This window comes from Salvelinus alpinus, chromosome 20, assembly GCF_045679555.1.
Source record: "Salvelinus alpinus chromosome 20, SLU_Salpinus.1, whole genome shotgun sequence".
In the NCBI taxonomy this organism is placed as follows: domain Eukaryota; kingdom Metazoa; phylum Chordata; class Actinopteri; order Salmoniformes; family Salmonidae; genus Salvelinus; species Salvelinus alpinus.
The window spans coordinates 24,768,556-24,784,903 of NC_092105.1; the positions used below are offsets into that span (position 1 = coordinate 24,768,556).

Sequence of the window (16,348 nt, forward strand, 5' to 3'; positions counted from 1 at the left end):
TGCTTGGCTTTACTTTGAGAATCCAACAGAAAGAGGTCAGACAAGAAATCCGGCACAAAACCACATATACTGTTATGATAATAATCATAATAATAATAATACTTAGAGAACTGAACAGAAAGAGGTCAGACAAGACAGGCACATGAGAGGACTGTGGTTAGTGTGACCGCAGAGGGTCCTGAACTCCATACCATATGGACATCTACAGTACCCTCTGAACTCACTGCAGTCACAGGGCTGTCCACACTGTGAGCTGTCTCTCTTTCTCAGTTCTGTTACATACTCTTAACCATCTGTGCCTGGGCCCCTTTGACAAACACCACTGCAGGGAGGCAGGCAGGCAGCAAGGCTATCGCCTACAGATGGGATGGGGCTGCGGGGGCAGGCGGCAGGCAGCGGCACCCCGGGGGGGCGCAGGGGGCAGGCACAGCAGGCTCACCTCGGGGCGGGCTGCAGGGGGCAGGCAGGTGCCGATGGATGGGGCTGCAGGGAGGCAGGCAGGCAGCAAGGCTATCACCTACAGATGGGATGGGGCTGCAGGTAGGCAGGCAGGCACCATAAACAGAGTTGTTTCCACCCTGGGCAGCAGTCTAATTACCTGCTAGCAGCCCCTGTCATTAAGGTTTACTGTGTTGCTCTTGACTGGAGTAAATCAACTATTATAAACAGTAAAACAACTCAATGTGATGGCACACACTATGACACACACACACACACACACACACACACACACACACACACACACACACACACACACACACACACACACACACACACACACACACACACACACACACACACACACACACACACACACACACACACACACACTCTTTCTCTCTCTCTCTCTCTCTCTCACTCTCTCACTCTCTCTCTCTCTCTTTCAGACACACACACACACACAGCAGACAGTAAATCTGTAACGGATCAGATTTCTACATTAGTGAGGAGATGCAGTTATGTTCCTCTCAGACAGACTCAAAAGCAGTCTGAGCCTCAATTACCCTGTCTGAGAGGGCTGATCAAATGCAAACAGCTCCAGTCAAACACATTACACACAGACAGATACACACAGATAGAGTTAGATTCTCACTGTCTGTCTACAGTGCTCAAATCACTGATGTGTTACTGTAAATAATAATTGCTCTCTCTTAAATTCCTACTGTCGAAGACACCCTACTGTTCAGAATACACTTAGCTAACCCAATTATTTTAGTACATCCCTTACTTCAAGTAAACTTTCCAAACTACCTCTTTTCCTAGTGCATTACTAATGTATTAATGTTAATAAGTGGTGGTCTGTAGTGACACTAGTTTGCAGGCAGTGAGTGTATTAGTTGGTGAGCTCCATGTTTAATGTACAGTAGCTGCGGATTCCATCGTCCAGGGAGAACTAGCAGGGTCTGTAGTGTAGCCGCACTGCAGAGCTCTCAACCAGGCAATAGACACAGCCTCTCCCCCCTCCCCTCCTCCTCTCCTCTCTCGCTGCTTGTCAGCCCTGGATTGTGTTTTGATGTTTCCTCAGACCTACGTTTGAGCTCCATTCAATGGCAGCCACAACACACATTTGTCAATTCATATGCATCAGGGCACTTTTTCCCTCCCCCTCTCTCCTAGTGCTCTCTGCCTGCATTAGTTTTAACTGTAACATCTCTCCAGTATGAGGTTATGAGTGGCCGCTACCCCCCCTGCTGTGTGATGTGTCACATCTGATTACCATTATTTATAAAACTCACTCAGGCTCCATGGACGACACACACACAGACACACACACATGTCCGCCCGGCCCTGCCCTCAGCCCTCAGCGCTACAGTCAATATTTGCACGCAATCCTGAGTTGTTGAGAGTTTCCATGGTGGTGAGAGCCTCCATTACATGAAATATTCAGGGCGCGGGAAGCCTCCCGGGTTTTTACTCCTATTTGATGATATGCCATGATTCTTTCATGAGCGATGACGGTCCTGTTGAATTACAGTCAGCCAGGCCACCGAGTGATAGTCACGGAATCCACGCTCTCCCTCACCCCAACCCAAGGAGGGAGGCTCTCTGACCCTCTCTCTATTTCTCTCTCACCCTCACTCTTTAACCCTATTTATCTCTCTCTCCCTCTCTATTTTTCTTTGTCTCTCTAGCTCTTTCTCTCATTTTCCCTTTCTCTCCCTCTCCTCAAGTCAGTTACTGAACATAGAGTGACAGTTGCAGAGAAAAAAAACTTATTGTAGAAACACAGCAGCATTAAAGAGCACAACCTCTGTAAGATTCCATGACTCTGAGTCTATATAACATCAGAGGTCAGGGCTCCGGTCCAGTAAGCTTTTCCTCCTAGTTTAGTTGAATAAATTGCGTACTTTTGGGCTGGAACAAAAGCCTGCACACCCAATCGTATTTAGAGACCCCTGACTAAGGCAATCCCCAAGCCCGTTCTACTCATTGCCTTGATATAATCTGATGGTTCTGACCCCTATAATTGTTGAGAAAAATGTACCTTCCATATATTTTAACAGTGACTCTTTCCACATTTTGTTGTGCTACAGTCTGAATTTAAAATTGATACAATTTATATTTTGTTGTCACTGGCCAACACACAATACTGCATAATGTCAAAGTGGAATTATGTTTTTCGAAATGTTTATAAAAATGTAAATAAATATTCAACCCTTTTGTTATGGCAAGCCTAAATAAGTTCAGGAGTAAAAATTTGCTGAACAGGTCACATAATGAGTTGCATGGACTCACTCTGTGTTCAACAATAGTGTTTAACATGATTTTTTAATGACTACCTCATCTCTGTACCCCACACATATCATTAATTCTCTGTAAGGTCCCTCAGTCGATCAGTGAATTTCAAATACAGATTCAACTACAAAGACCAGGGTGGTTTTCCAATGCCTCGCAAAGAGGGCACCTATTGGTAGATGGGTAAAAAAAAAGCTACAGGCGTCCTTCCTAACTCAGTTGAGAGAGGGAGGAAACCGCTCAGGGACTTCACCATGAGGCCAATGGTGACTTTAAAACAGTTACAGAGTTTAATGGCTGTGATAGGAGAAAACTGAGGATCGATCAACAATCTTGTAGTTACGCCACAATACTAACCAGAAAGACTTACAGCTGTAAACGTTGCCAAAGGTGCTTCTACAAAGTATTGACTCAGGGGTGTGAATACTTATGTAAATTAGATATTTCTGTTTTTCATCTTCAATACATTTGCTAGCATTTCTAAAAACATGTTTTCACTTTGTCATTATGAGGTTTTGTGTGTAGATAGGTGAGAGAAAAAAAACGATTTAATCTATTTTGAATTCAGGCTGAATACTTTCTGGAGGCATGTATCATTACTACTCCTATCTAAAATATATATTGTTTTCTACCCAACCAGTGAACGTGTGACTGTAACCATCCTGTCAATCTATTTAATCCCTGTTCAATTCAGGCTGTAACACAATGTGGAATAAGTCAAGGGGTATGAATACTTTCTGAGGCACTGTAGCAATCTTGGTTCAGATCTGGTTTAGTAAATTTAAGTGCAAAAGATTCCAAAAATAAAGGATCAAATCTAATTGGTGGTGAATCACAGTGAGTGATGATACATGGTTTATATGGCACTAGTGAGGACTTGTGGGGATACAGACAGTCACGCTATTATGGGGCGTGGCATTATCATTTCATAGCTCTGATGATGGAATTAGTCACACTGCTCTCAGTCTCACAATACCCATACAGACAATGTCTATAGTTCCAAGCTACAAGTATTACTGTGACATCCATACATCTAGCTGCCAAAGATTCAATGTGTCAGAGTTGAGTCAAAATACTTTCCACCTTACCACAGTCACTTCCAAACATTAGACTGCCAGATGAGCAATATCTTTCTGAGTGTTTGTCTATTGTAGCTATTATATCTGTCCCTATACATCATTCAGTCGTGCAGCGAAGACAGAAGAAAGCTAAGTTAAGTTTCAGGGACTGTTACAGTTGTTGTGTAGGTTCCACTGGGCCTATGGTTGCTCTAGACCAGTCAAGGTCATTCCAATCGCCTGTCTCTGGTCCACTGCTTCACATGATTGTCTCCTGATGCAGCCTGTTTGCTCACTCCTATATGTCTTTTCACACCTCTGTCTGTCCCTAGAGAGGGCAGGATTAGCAGGATGAGCAGGGACAGAGCAGTGGTTCTGACAGCTGAATACTGGGTTTCCAAACACACTCCTGCTGATCGTCTGTGTGGCCCAGCGTGAGACGACACGATTGGCCAGAGCTCCGGCAATGCTGAATGACTGGCATGTGCGGGTGTGTGTATATTGTTCGCTGCAGGAGAATGTACACACACACACACCATCGAGTGGATATACACACAGGAACAAGTGCAGACACTCAGACACAAGCACACACACACACACAATGCCGGTGATGAGAGAACAGCGGTAGGAGTCGGCAGCCAAGTGAGAGAGGAACAGGGGAAAGGAGGAATGCTCCAAAAACTGCCATAATGACTTCCTCTGCCTAATGAGCATGTCAATTGATTCTCTCAGCTCCTGTCAGTGTGTGTGTGTATGTGTGCGTGCGTGTGTGAGTGTGGGTGTGTGCGTGCATGCATGCATGCATGAGTGGGGTGTGTTTGTGTGTGTGTTTATGTGCACGCTTGTGCGTGCGTGGACGTGTGTGTGTGTGCACATGTGAGTGTCACGGGTGGGAACAAAAACAGAGAAAGGAAAGTTTCACAACTGCAGTAAAGACATAGGCCCCAGATTCTGTACCACATTACTTCTGGAGAGTTGCACATAACCTTTAAACTGTATAGAGTATAGTTAGAAATGCTATTGAGTTCAGTTATGCTCTCACAGGTGTGATTTTAGCTGTGACTGCATCCTCTCATCAGTTATCTAGCACAGGGCCATGGAACACACAGATTGCTCTTCTCTATTATAATAATTATAGAGAAACGCCTTAGGCTTACCAACTGGCTATCCAGCCAAGATATCTATGTATGATCTATTCTGGGACTTGAAAGTGTGCTGAATTGCTGCAGCTGTAGGTATGTGCGTTGGTTTGTGCATCCGTGGGAAAGGCTGTGTGTATTTGTACGAGTGAGTGAGTTTATCCGTGTGTGAGTATTTGTCTATCCATTGGTGGCAGGTCGCTGGTTCGAATCCCCGAGCCGGCAAGGTGGAAAAATCTGTTGTTCTGCTCTTGATCTAGGCAGTTAACCCCCAACAACAGCTGCTCCCCCTGAGCCTCTCTGAATCAGAGGGGTTGGGTTTGTATTTTGTATTTGATCCTCATTAGCTGTTGCCAAGGCAGCAGCTACTCTTCCTGGGGTCCAAACACATTAAGACACTTACATTACACATAAAGCAAAAGATAATATAACACTGTCACACCACCACATATCCACAACACAAAATGTATGATACCACTATACAACAATATTACAATGTATGTGTGTAGAGTGTGTGTGCTAGCGCTTGTGTGCGTATGCGTGTGTATGTACCTGTGTGTGTCTCTCACAGTCCCTGCTGTTCCATAAGGTGTATTTTCATCTGTTTTTAAATCTGATTCTACTGCTTGCATCAGTTACCTGATGTGGATAGAGTCCCATGTAGTCATTGCTCTATGTATTGTAGTACTGTGCACCGTCCATAGTCTTTTCTGGACTGGGGATTGTGACGAGACCTCTGGTGGCATGTCTTGTGGGGTATTCATGGGAGTCTGAGTAGTTTAAACAGACAACTCGCTGCATTCAGCTTGTCAACACTTCCTACAAAAACAAGTAGTGATGAAGTCAATCTCTCCTCCACTTTGAGCCTTGAGAGATTGAGAGATTGACATGCGGAGGACACATTTCAGTTGAATGCATTCAGTTGTTCAACTGACTAGACATCCCCATTCAAATGTAAGAATACACTGCAAACCATGTTTCCTAGCTCCAGACCACAACTACCAAACAGGAAGTTTTTCAATGTGACATTTTAATAAGCAGGCTATGCAGCCTCTTGATCTTGCATAGGGGATGGTGTGTGCATGTGCACGTTTGTGTGCATTTGTGTGTATATGGGTGCAGGCATGCTTGTGTGTCTGTATGAGTGACTGTCTCACACACACAGAGGTTTCAAACTGTCAGCACTCTGAACACCCTACTTTCCCTGCTCTCTCCCATGAAAAGCCTCAATTATCATGTCTGCTGAGAGAGTGGTAACTTGGGAGAAAATAGCTCCAAAATAATTATTGACTTTTCAGTGTACAGGGGGGAGTGTTGAGGAGCAGGAAAAGCGACACAGAGAGCCCACGCAGAGGAAGACAATCTGTCAGCTGAGTGAAACTATTATTTAACACCTGACCTCATAATCTCTCTAAACTGTGTGTGTTCTAGGAGGGGGGCAGAAGAGTGCCGACGGAGGTTGTGACACACTCTGAATACAGACATGGGTGAAGGTCATTACGACCAAAACGTCACCAGCCTTTAACAATACATTCAACTGTTTTTCTATGAAGATACAGTTGCCCTTTATCTGTAGTAGTATCTTCCTACTGCAGCAGACTGTCTTGATCAGAAGGGGTGACAGAAGACAACAACATGTAAAACAGCTATGACCCTGTGGCCAGAGAAAAAACCTTTGATTGACAAGAGACATTTTGGAGACAATTTTAGAACAGCTGATATATAAAAAAACATTCTGTCTGACGCTGCATTTAAACCTGGGTGATGCCCTGCTGAAATGTGAAATCGTTTTCTGGTTGCTGATCAAAGGAAAGGAAACAGCATGAGTCTCTACAGTTATGTGTAATTAATGTAATCCTAATCATCTCTAAATGAGACACAATCTGAGGATCCAAATCCAGATTAGATACACACTTTGAAGAGAGAATGTAGAATCTGGCAGAGAAAGCTCTAAACCCTGGTTGTACATAGGCTCAGTATAATGAACCATGCTACCACAACTTATGTTTCGCTTTTTATTAAAGAAAGATTTGGTCTAATGGTTTCTATGTTGATTTATCTCAGCCTGTCCAACGCGTACCATTTACATTTACATTACATTTTAGTCATTTAGCAGACGCTCTTATCCAGAGCGACTTACAGTAGAGTGCATACATTTCACTACTTTTTTTTTTTTTTTTACATACTGAGACAAGGATATCCCTACCGGCCAAACCCTCCCTACCGGCCAAACCCTCCCTAACCCGGACAACGCTATGCCAATTGTGCGTCGCCCCACGGATCTCCCGGTTGCGGCCGGCTGCGACAGAGCCTGGGCGCGAACCGAGCCCAGCCTGGGCGCGAACCCAGAGACTCTGGTGGCGCAGACCACTGCGCCACCCGGGAGACAGTACCCTCTCATTATGCAATTCCAGTACATATCTGCAATAATAAGAAACATGAGGGATCAGAAATTGTATCAATATAACACTTACATGAGAAGCCACTTCAGGTGTTACCTCCTTGTTCTGTGTCCTGCTTTTCAGTGATGAGGAGAGGAGAGGCCAAAACATTCCAATAAATTATTCATCAGACTGCAGCACTCGACCAGCTATTTTTGAGGATCCCCCTACACGCACACGCACACGCACACACACACTGACAGATTGTACCCAGTCATTGTTTGTGGCTCTGAAACTGATCCCATTAATTTAATAGTGATGGACGTTGCCTCTGACCGTCTGGATATTGGGATCTCAGCCTGCCCTGTAGACACTCTGAGGGATAACTAAGAGACAGGAATAGTTTTGTTGCAATTCCCCTGCATAAAAAGTAGACATGAGGTTAGGTAATAGCCATCTAACTGCATTCATAAATTGACCAAAAGTTGAACGAAACTGAAACCAACTCTTATTTCTATTTCTGAATGATGATCAGCTCCTCAAATAAAAGCTTCCGTGTTTTAATTCCCAATGTGGTTAGAAAGTCCTTTCCAGCATGGTCAGATAGAGACAGACCACTGCTGTGGCACTGCTGGTTGCATGAGGCCATCAGAACAGACATGTCTAGCAGCACGGTGCTCCCTCCCTCTCTGTCTCATGCTGTTTAGGACCATGATGGATGGCTCCTTTAATACACCATTTAATCCAGCCATCAGCCAATTACTAATGGAATTTTGGGGGGAAACTGTCAGGTGGCTGAATTCCACATTGGATTGGTGCTGCCTCGAATTAAAGGATCTGTCTTCAAAATGAAACATACATTTAGCCAGGCACCTATTTTAAACCTCTCAGTTTGGTACCTCACACTGTGCTTTATCGCTGAGCATAATCAAGCCTGTCACTTATGTGGATTTTAATATGACATTTATTTAATTGGACACACAATTTCTTTATTTACTGAATTATGTATTTCTGTGTTTGACAAGCACTGACTGTACGCCATTCAGCTAATGCAACAAATCATTTCCTTTTCCTTGAGAGGACAATAGAATTAGCACTGGAGAGCTTTGTGAGAAGACTCGTCCCCAGATGATAATACAACTAAGGAATCCTTTGTGAAACTCACAGACTCCGTAATTAAGTGTGTATGCTTACTGTACAGTCAATGGTTTATTAACATACAGCTTGTACATCCGCACGGTATTGTTCATATGTTTTCCTCTCCTCTCGTATGAATATAGGACCAGACAGAATTGTCAGAGAAGCTTCATCATCACATGATACATTCAATCTATGACAATGATATAATTATTCAACTCAGGTTGTTTGGAAGGTATTTATGATTTCAAATAAATAGGCTTGAAACTCTTGGGAGGTGGGGAGAGTGAGATAACGAGACCGAGAAAGGAGGGTACAATCCTAAATGGCTGAATGAGTGTTACACATAAAGTTTATGAGAAGCCATGTGCTGCCAGCCCCTCTATTCCCTCGCTTTAATAAGGGTCTCCATCTGCTTGACCACCGGCTCTTCTCTGTTTCTCTCCCTCTCCCTCTATCTCTCTCTTTCTCGCTCCCTCCCTCACTCCTCCCTGAGCGAAGGTTTAACTACCAGGATTCCAGCCGTCCAGCCTCTCAGGCCTGATGATGAGCTGTTCTCTATTTGTTCTGGTCATTCTTCTCTGTATCGCTACGGGGAAGGTTAGAACCATGGACCATTAGGTAACACTGGGAGGTGGGCCCACGGAGGGGAAGGGTGTGTGTATACTCAGAGGTGAATTTAAGGAGAGAAGGGTGTATGTGTGTATGTGTGTGTGTCTTAAGTGTGTGTGCATATTTGGAGTTGAACTGTAGGAGAGGTGTGTGTGTGTGTGTGTGTGTGTGTGTGTGTGTGTGTGTGTGTGTGTGTGTGTGTGTGTGTGTGTGTGTGTGTGTGTGTGTGTGTGTGTGTGTGTGTGTGTGTGTGTGTGTGTGTGTGTGTATGACCATGCCAAAAAAAGGTGTTTAATTGTTGTCTTTCAGTTTTACTCTAGCCAATAATACGGTAAAACCTTTCAAAATAATAAAGTTTCTGAAAAATATAGAAAGTGAATGCAGTACATTATGTTTAGTTAGATGGGAATGCTGGCAGTGTTTAAAGAGTTGGCTTTACCAACACATTGACAGGAAACGTGTCAGCCTTATAGATTTAGTTACCTTTCATAAACGTGTGTCTCTCACAGGTGTGGACACGTGGAAAAACACACAACCTGCACGGCAATGTGAAAACACACACACGCACACACAGCTGTGGTCTGTAGTGCTCTTTCTCTGCTTCCACCTGGAGGTCCTGAGGTCTGTAATAAACAGCAACATAAAGCAATGCCATTTAAATCAACGGCTAAAATTGACTTAGCCAACAAATTGCAATACACTTTAGACTGAAAATTGCAACTTTGAAGTGGTGCAATCATGGTTTATTTTTCACTGATTTGTTTCCTGTTTGTGTAATAAAGTCTGAAATTGTTCAATGTGGCTTTAGCCTTGAGGGACTGTAGCATACTCTACTGTCTGTTACACCTAATCAGAAGACTTTACAGTAATATACAGATGTAGGATCTTAATTTGATCACCCTGTTGCAGGATAACTTTCCTGCAATGCACTGAATATTAAAACTGGTAGTTTATTTGACTTTTAAAAAGGCTTCTGAAGTTTGTTATTTCCACTTTGAAACTTGATTTTCCCTTACGAAAAAGGTATCAACCCCTACAAAAATGTCCATTAATTGTAATCCGCATAATAATTCACATTTACTGTTGCTGCAGGATTATTTTCTTGCTGTAGCAAACTGGCTCAAATTAAGATCCTACATCTGTAACGTACATTAGAGTACTTCTCCTCTGACCCTGATTTGGCTTGCAAGCTGGGTAGATTTATAATTCATATAAGTTCCTTTTTTGTTTCATACAGTACACATTGTTTCATTGTAGGATTCCAGGCATACATCTTTCTGCTCATTATAAAGACCATGGTCGTTGTGTAACCTCTGAAACTTGTTAGTGTTTAACTGTGGTATAAAGCCTCATTCCTGCTGTCAGTTGTGCTGATCTGGGCTTGTTCCTGTACTATCTACAGATCATTCTGGCTTGGCAGAAAGTGTTCTGGATCACACATACACATACACCCGCGCACACACATACACACACCCCCACACAAACGCATACATGCACGCATGCGCGAACACACACACAGACTGTTCTCTCTCTCTAAAGCAGGGGAGATCCATGGATCACAGTTAGCTTCCCCTGCTACAGTCACACCTCATTTCCTCCTATTACAGCAGAGCACAGCAGCTCTCTACAGACTCTTAAAGGATGGGACTTTTTCTCAACTCAACCATTCTTTTATTTCAATTTGTTCATTGTATTATTATCATTCTGAACCATCACATCCCTTATCAAAGGACAATCCTATTTAGTTTTTGGGGGTATTTTACCTTTTTCTCCACAATGTCAATCTTGTCTCATCGCTGCAACTTCCAGAAAGGCTCAGGAGAAGGTCAAGTCCTGCGTCCTCCGAAGCATGACTGACCAAACCGCGCTTCTTAACACCTGCCTGCTTAACCCAGAAGCCAGCTGCACCACTGTGTCGGAGGAAAAACTTTCAATCGACAGTCAGCCTGTAGGTGCCCGGCCCACCACAAGGAGTCTCTAGAGCGCGATGAGCCAAGTAAAGCCCCCCCGGCCAAAACCTCCCCGAACGACGCTGGGCCAATTGTGCGCCCCCCTATGGGACTCCCAATCACAGCCAGTTATGAAACAGCCTGGGATCGAACCCTGGTCTGTATTGATGCCTCAAGCACTGCGATGCAGTATCTTAGACTGCTGCGCCACTTGGGAGGCCTCCTATCATTTACCTTATCTCTATGGCATTTTTCATTAAATTGTCTTCTTTTGTAAAAAAAAAAATCCTGTATTTCACACTTTCCTTTACGCGTATTTACTCTGTTTACTTGCAACACGAGATATTTTTTCCAGGTCTTCTGTTTCACCACATTTATTGATGAATTAATTTCCCATCATGAAAATGTATCGCCATTCCCCAATCAAATACCTTCATCAATACCACAAAAAAAAAGACAAATACAGCTTTTTACTCCAATCTGGCAACCCTCATTAAATCCGAAATAGAACCAGTGTCCCTTGAGCGAAAGTAAGCATAGAAAACAGCAATGGCATTTTAAAAATAAAAAAAATGTAAGGCTACTATTATATTACAAGTATTTCGGTGACAACCTGGTTGAATAACAATATTGGGTTGATAACACGTTTGATTTTTATATAAATAAATGTGGGACACAAAACAAGGCAGTATAGAACACCATTGCCCAAAATGCATTTCGGTGACAACCTGGTTGATTAACAATATTGGGTTGATAACACGTTTATTTTTTATATGAATAAATGTGGGACACAAAAAAAGGCAGTGTAGAACACCATTGCCCAAAATGCACTGCTCCCTTAACGTTCAATAGATTGTTCACAAGTGTGCCCCCAAAAAATATATTTTCCTATGAATGAAGTCGCACAAAAATGTGTCTTTTACAATGAATTAAGTCACAAAAAAAGCAATACTTTTTGTACATATTTGCTCTAATTGAGTGTGAGATTGTGTTGTTCCTTCACATAAGCAAATAACTTGCATTAGATGTATACATACTGTAAAGGATGAAAACAGGATAATGAATTTGAATGAATGAATTATTTAGTTCTTAACTATTTTCACTGAAAAAGGTTGTTGTTTGTCCAAGAGGATTTTTAACACATTCACTAAAACACAGTTTTTAATTAATTGTATTGTCAACACTAAATACGTTCAAATCATGCAATCATCATCAGCCACTATATAGGATTGTGAATCCATTCTCCATCTCTATCCAACTGGCTATATCCATAACAATAATATGTCTATGAGGCGTCAATTCTAAAGCCTATGTCCTCATATCCCTTACCCAGTGGTTTATAACTGCAATACATCTGGACTGTCACATTCATAGTTTTATCCATTATTATAGACATATAAATATTATCTAGCCTGCCTACCTGGTTAGTTCTGCTTTTGCCAACATGTACTGACAACAAATAATTTGTGTGGCGATTGGATAAGCTAGCATTGTGCTGTCACGCCACTTCCTCGATAGCTGTCGTCCTGGACCTACAAATGCCTTGACCTTTATCGATCAATTGTATTGGTGGAGCTTTGCATAGTACATTCTGTTGTTGTAATGTGGGCTTAATCCCAAGTGCTCAGTGACAGGGATGGTCATTGGCTAGAGCAGACAATGTGTCTGAATGCCTTTGAGCTGAGTGGTTCTGACTGATATTGTTTCTGGTTGGCTTAGAGTTGACTAATTCTGACTGATGTCCCTTATACTGATTGACTGTCATCATGACAGGAGGGAGTGTTGCTTTGTTTAACCCCACAAGGTGAGGTGCAGTTTGGTTACTCACTCCATGAAGCGTCCATTGGGATGGGATGAAGACCTTCTGTACTCCTGGCTGACATTGTTGTTGGCCAGGATGACACTACTGCTTCGAAGATCCACTGGGTAGAAGTTGCACAGTCCTAGGATCAGCTCATCTACCAAGATGCCTAACATTAACCATTAGGGGGAAAACACAAAACTGACCCTAGGTCTAGGAGCAATTTACAACAGATTCAATGTTTTCCAAATTAACTATTTCAATTATAAACTTGAATTCAGCTTTACAGTACATTTACTGTAGGCCTACATGAAAGTAACATAATAATGTGAAAATGAATGCCCTGCCTGACCTTCAAAATGTATTTTCTAAATATAAAAAAGGTATAGGCCTAGGTAAGCATAGCTAATCTCGTTTAAAATGGAGGCAAATATATTAATTTGCAATTTACTCTATGCATCACATTATGTTACATTTCCTCCCACACAGATAATTTGCAATCCAAATCTACCTGGAATAGAGGTAACAACACTGGTCATCAATAACCTGCAGAAATATTGATGTCCAGCTGGAAGAGGCACACACATACACGCACACGCACACACACATAGACTTTGCTGGCTGCCATGCACACTGCCGTTGTGTTGTCAGCTAACACCCTCTAGCGCCGGGCGCCCTGCACAGATGCGCTCTGTCTCGCCATTCTGTAGCTGTACTCTGTCGTAAACGGGAGTTGCACAGTTCTCTGCTGCAGCAGTCAGTCCAGGCTTGCATGGAACCGGCTACAGCGGCACTACGCTCGCTCACACCAACCAAACAACTGATACCGCGCCACTTGGAGTTTGGAACTGTATGTCACGAGCCGCATCCTGGCGTCTTCCATTTCCCGCGTGAAGGAATCACGAATACGCTTAGCTGAAACCAGGAGGAAATAAAATAGCGCACCGAGGAGGAATGTTTGATTAGATTTCTTGTCAAAACAGTGAAATACAGGAAGCTCCGACACGGAGCGCAACGTATTTTGTCTTTGAGCATTGCTCTAGAAATGCGGTCGCTGCTGGTAAATGTCGTCTTGATTTTTGTTTTTGCCGCGGTGTGAACTTCACCAACCTTCCTAAGCTCTCCGCCTGATCATGCGATGGATCTCCTCCAGTAGCCTACATTCGTCTGTCAGCTCTCTCCAGCGGGGACTGGATGTGAGGAGGGTCCGGGGAGAGGAGAGACACCCACGGCTCCACTTGGGATCTAAAGGCGCTTTGTGACCAGGTTTCTTCTCTTGGATAGTCTCCTGCTCGGCGCGGTGCTGGGCAGCCTGTGGATGGTACAGAAATGACTTTAGGAGAAAAACTCTGCCTCGTTTTCCTATTTTTTCGGATTCTCTTCACTCCTACCAGCCACGGCAATCAAGGTGAGAGATTTTATCTGCGCATGATTTTGGAGAACAGTTTAATATTAGCCTAAATTAGTTATTTGTTATATATATTTTTTTTCGGGTAAAGGCTGCTGATATGCGCTTTAATTCACACTTGTGGCAAGTGTTTCCACCCGGGCCTAAATGTAGCCATAATAGGCTACAGTTAACCAAATATTGCATTGACCAATATATAGGCCGGAACCTATAGATAGGTCATGTAACATGTTACAGTAGGCACCGCCAATAACATAATAGTCAGGAGCTCTATGCTACGACATTCATATTCCAACCAGCACGTGTGCTTTTCCAAATAAGTGTCAGTCTGCGTTTTTAATTGCTTGAAAATAGCACGCAGTTTGATTTTGAATAATGTGAACCTATGGCTATTAAACAGTTTATCATGTGTGGAAAAAATAGGCCTACTGGAAGGACAACAGCCTACCGGTAAATAACGCACGGAGCCCTTTCCCGCGCTACGAACGCTATGAACGCAGGAGAGTGAGAAGTTGTCAACCCGGGGGTGGCAAATCAATTAGGCTAAGGTTACCTATCTACATCCTTCAATGACTACAACCGTCCATTACGTTTTACATAAGGTTTACAAATGGACCAAATACTTACAGTATCCAATCAAAAACATAAAACATCCCATTTTTTTAATGCAGTGGCTGGATTGAATTATGTAAAGACTGAGGTTAAATTGTATTTATTTAAGGCCATACTATACCTTCAAACTATACAGACAGATTCCTTGATCCAGGCAGATTGATGCTGTCATGTGAATTGAGCCCTCAGCAGGCTTTTGGATCCCATTACTGTTCCATTCTGCTGCATTGACCTGATGCATGACTGCAAACCACATAAGAATCACACCAGATAATAAAATTACCCTTATGTTGCCTTTAGAGTTTAATCTTTTTTTTTCTTCTCTATTGTGTCGTCTTTGTCTCTCTGCCACCAAATGTGGTTAAAGAAGCTCAGGTGTGTGTGCGTGTGTGTGCGTGTGTGTGTGCGTACACGCTATCACTCAGGTTTAAAATAGTTCTATTGATTCTACAGGGACACAGAGGGATGTGGCCCCTAGGTTATATTTGATTGTTCTCTCAGTTCAATAAAAGTGATACTACTCCCTCTTCTCCCAGGCAGGTGCTACATAACAGCCCAGTGTGTCTTTGTGCTGCCATCAAAGATTGAATGATGATTGAGTTGATGAGTAGTGTGTCAGCTTTCCAGTCAGCCCTATGGTGTCTTTCACATTGACTTCAGAGGTGCCTCTGAGATTTTGTTTTAGGCTGCTTCCAGCTTCTGTCCGTGGTTCTGAAACTGTTTCTCTGCACTGTGTGTATGCGCGAGTGTGTGTGTGTGTGTATGCGCGAGTGTGTGTGTGTGTGTGAGCCTATGTGTGGCATCCAGATGATGTGTATTTCTCACCTGTTGTTGTTGGATTTAGAGGCCTTACCACATGTCACAATTCATCAGAAAACAACTCTAGAATTATGTTTTATCTCTGCCAGACAAACAGCTCTTTGCTTTTAAAACCCATGTGTCAAATGTTGTATATTGCTTTGAACCGGGTGAAGGTGAGCGTTGTAGATTGGGGATTTCACAGGCACAATTGGGCCTGATGTCAGCTGAGAGGAGAACAATGAAAACCAATCAGTCTCATCCTCCCTGGCTGGGAGAAGCTGAATGCAGCATGTCAGACAATCCCTCACACCAACACCGGTGTTCTGCAGGGACGCAAAGAGTTATTAACTAAGCCCTACTACACAAACACTGCCAAGTTTCAGCTTCCTCTACAGTACTCACTGTTATTGTTCTTTCTGTGGGAGTTTTGTTGGAGCTGCATAGTTTTTTTTCTAGCCTGGCTGGTAAAAACAAAGGGAGGATTGGATAAATTAAAGGATTGGCTAAATGAAATAAACTGCAGAGATTCAGAGAGTCTGAGAAAAATGTCAGTCCATTGTTGTAACATTGTTTTAAAGTGTCCCCAAACCAAAGGGTTGATCCTTTTAAATGAGGCAGGAGATCCCTTGGTTCACTGGGTCCTGCTTTGCTGCTGGGCCCAGACACCCTTCCATCCTTAAACCAAGACAAATATACCAAACAATTATTTTGCTT

The 16,348-nt window shown here is 43.0% G+C and overlaps 1 protein-coding gene across 1 annotated transcript in view; it reads left to right on the forward strand.

Annotated features, from left to right (window-relative positions):
- Positions 1-13,456: 13,456 nt before the first annotated feature.
- Positions 13,457-16,348, forward strand: part of LOC139546549 (ephrin type-A receptor 6-like) — a 303,987-nt gene continuing 301,095 nt past the window's right edge. The window contains exon 1 of the mRNA XM_071355053.1: positions 13,457-14,221. Coding sequence (XP_071211154.1) covers positions 14,143-14,221 — 79 coding nt within the window. The 5' untranslated portion in view covers positions 13,457-14,142. The remainder of the gene's footprint in view (positions 14,222-16,348) is intronic.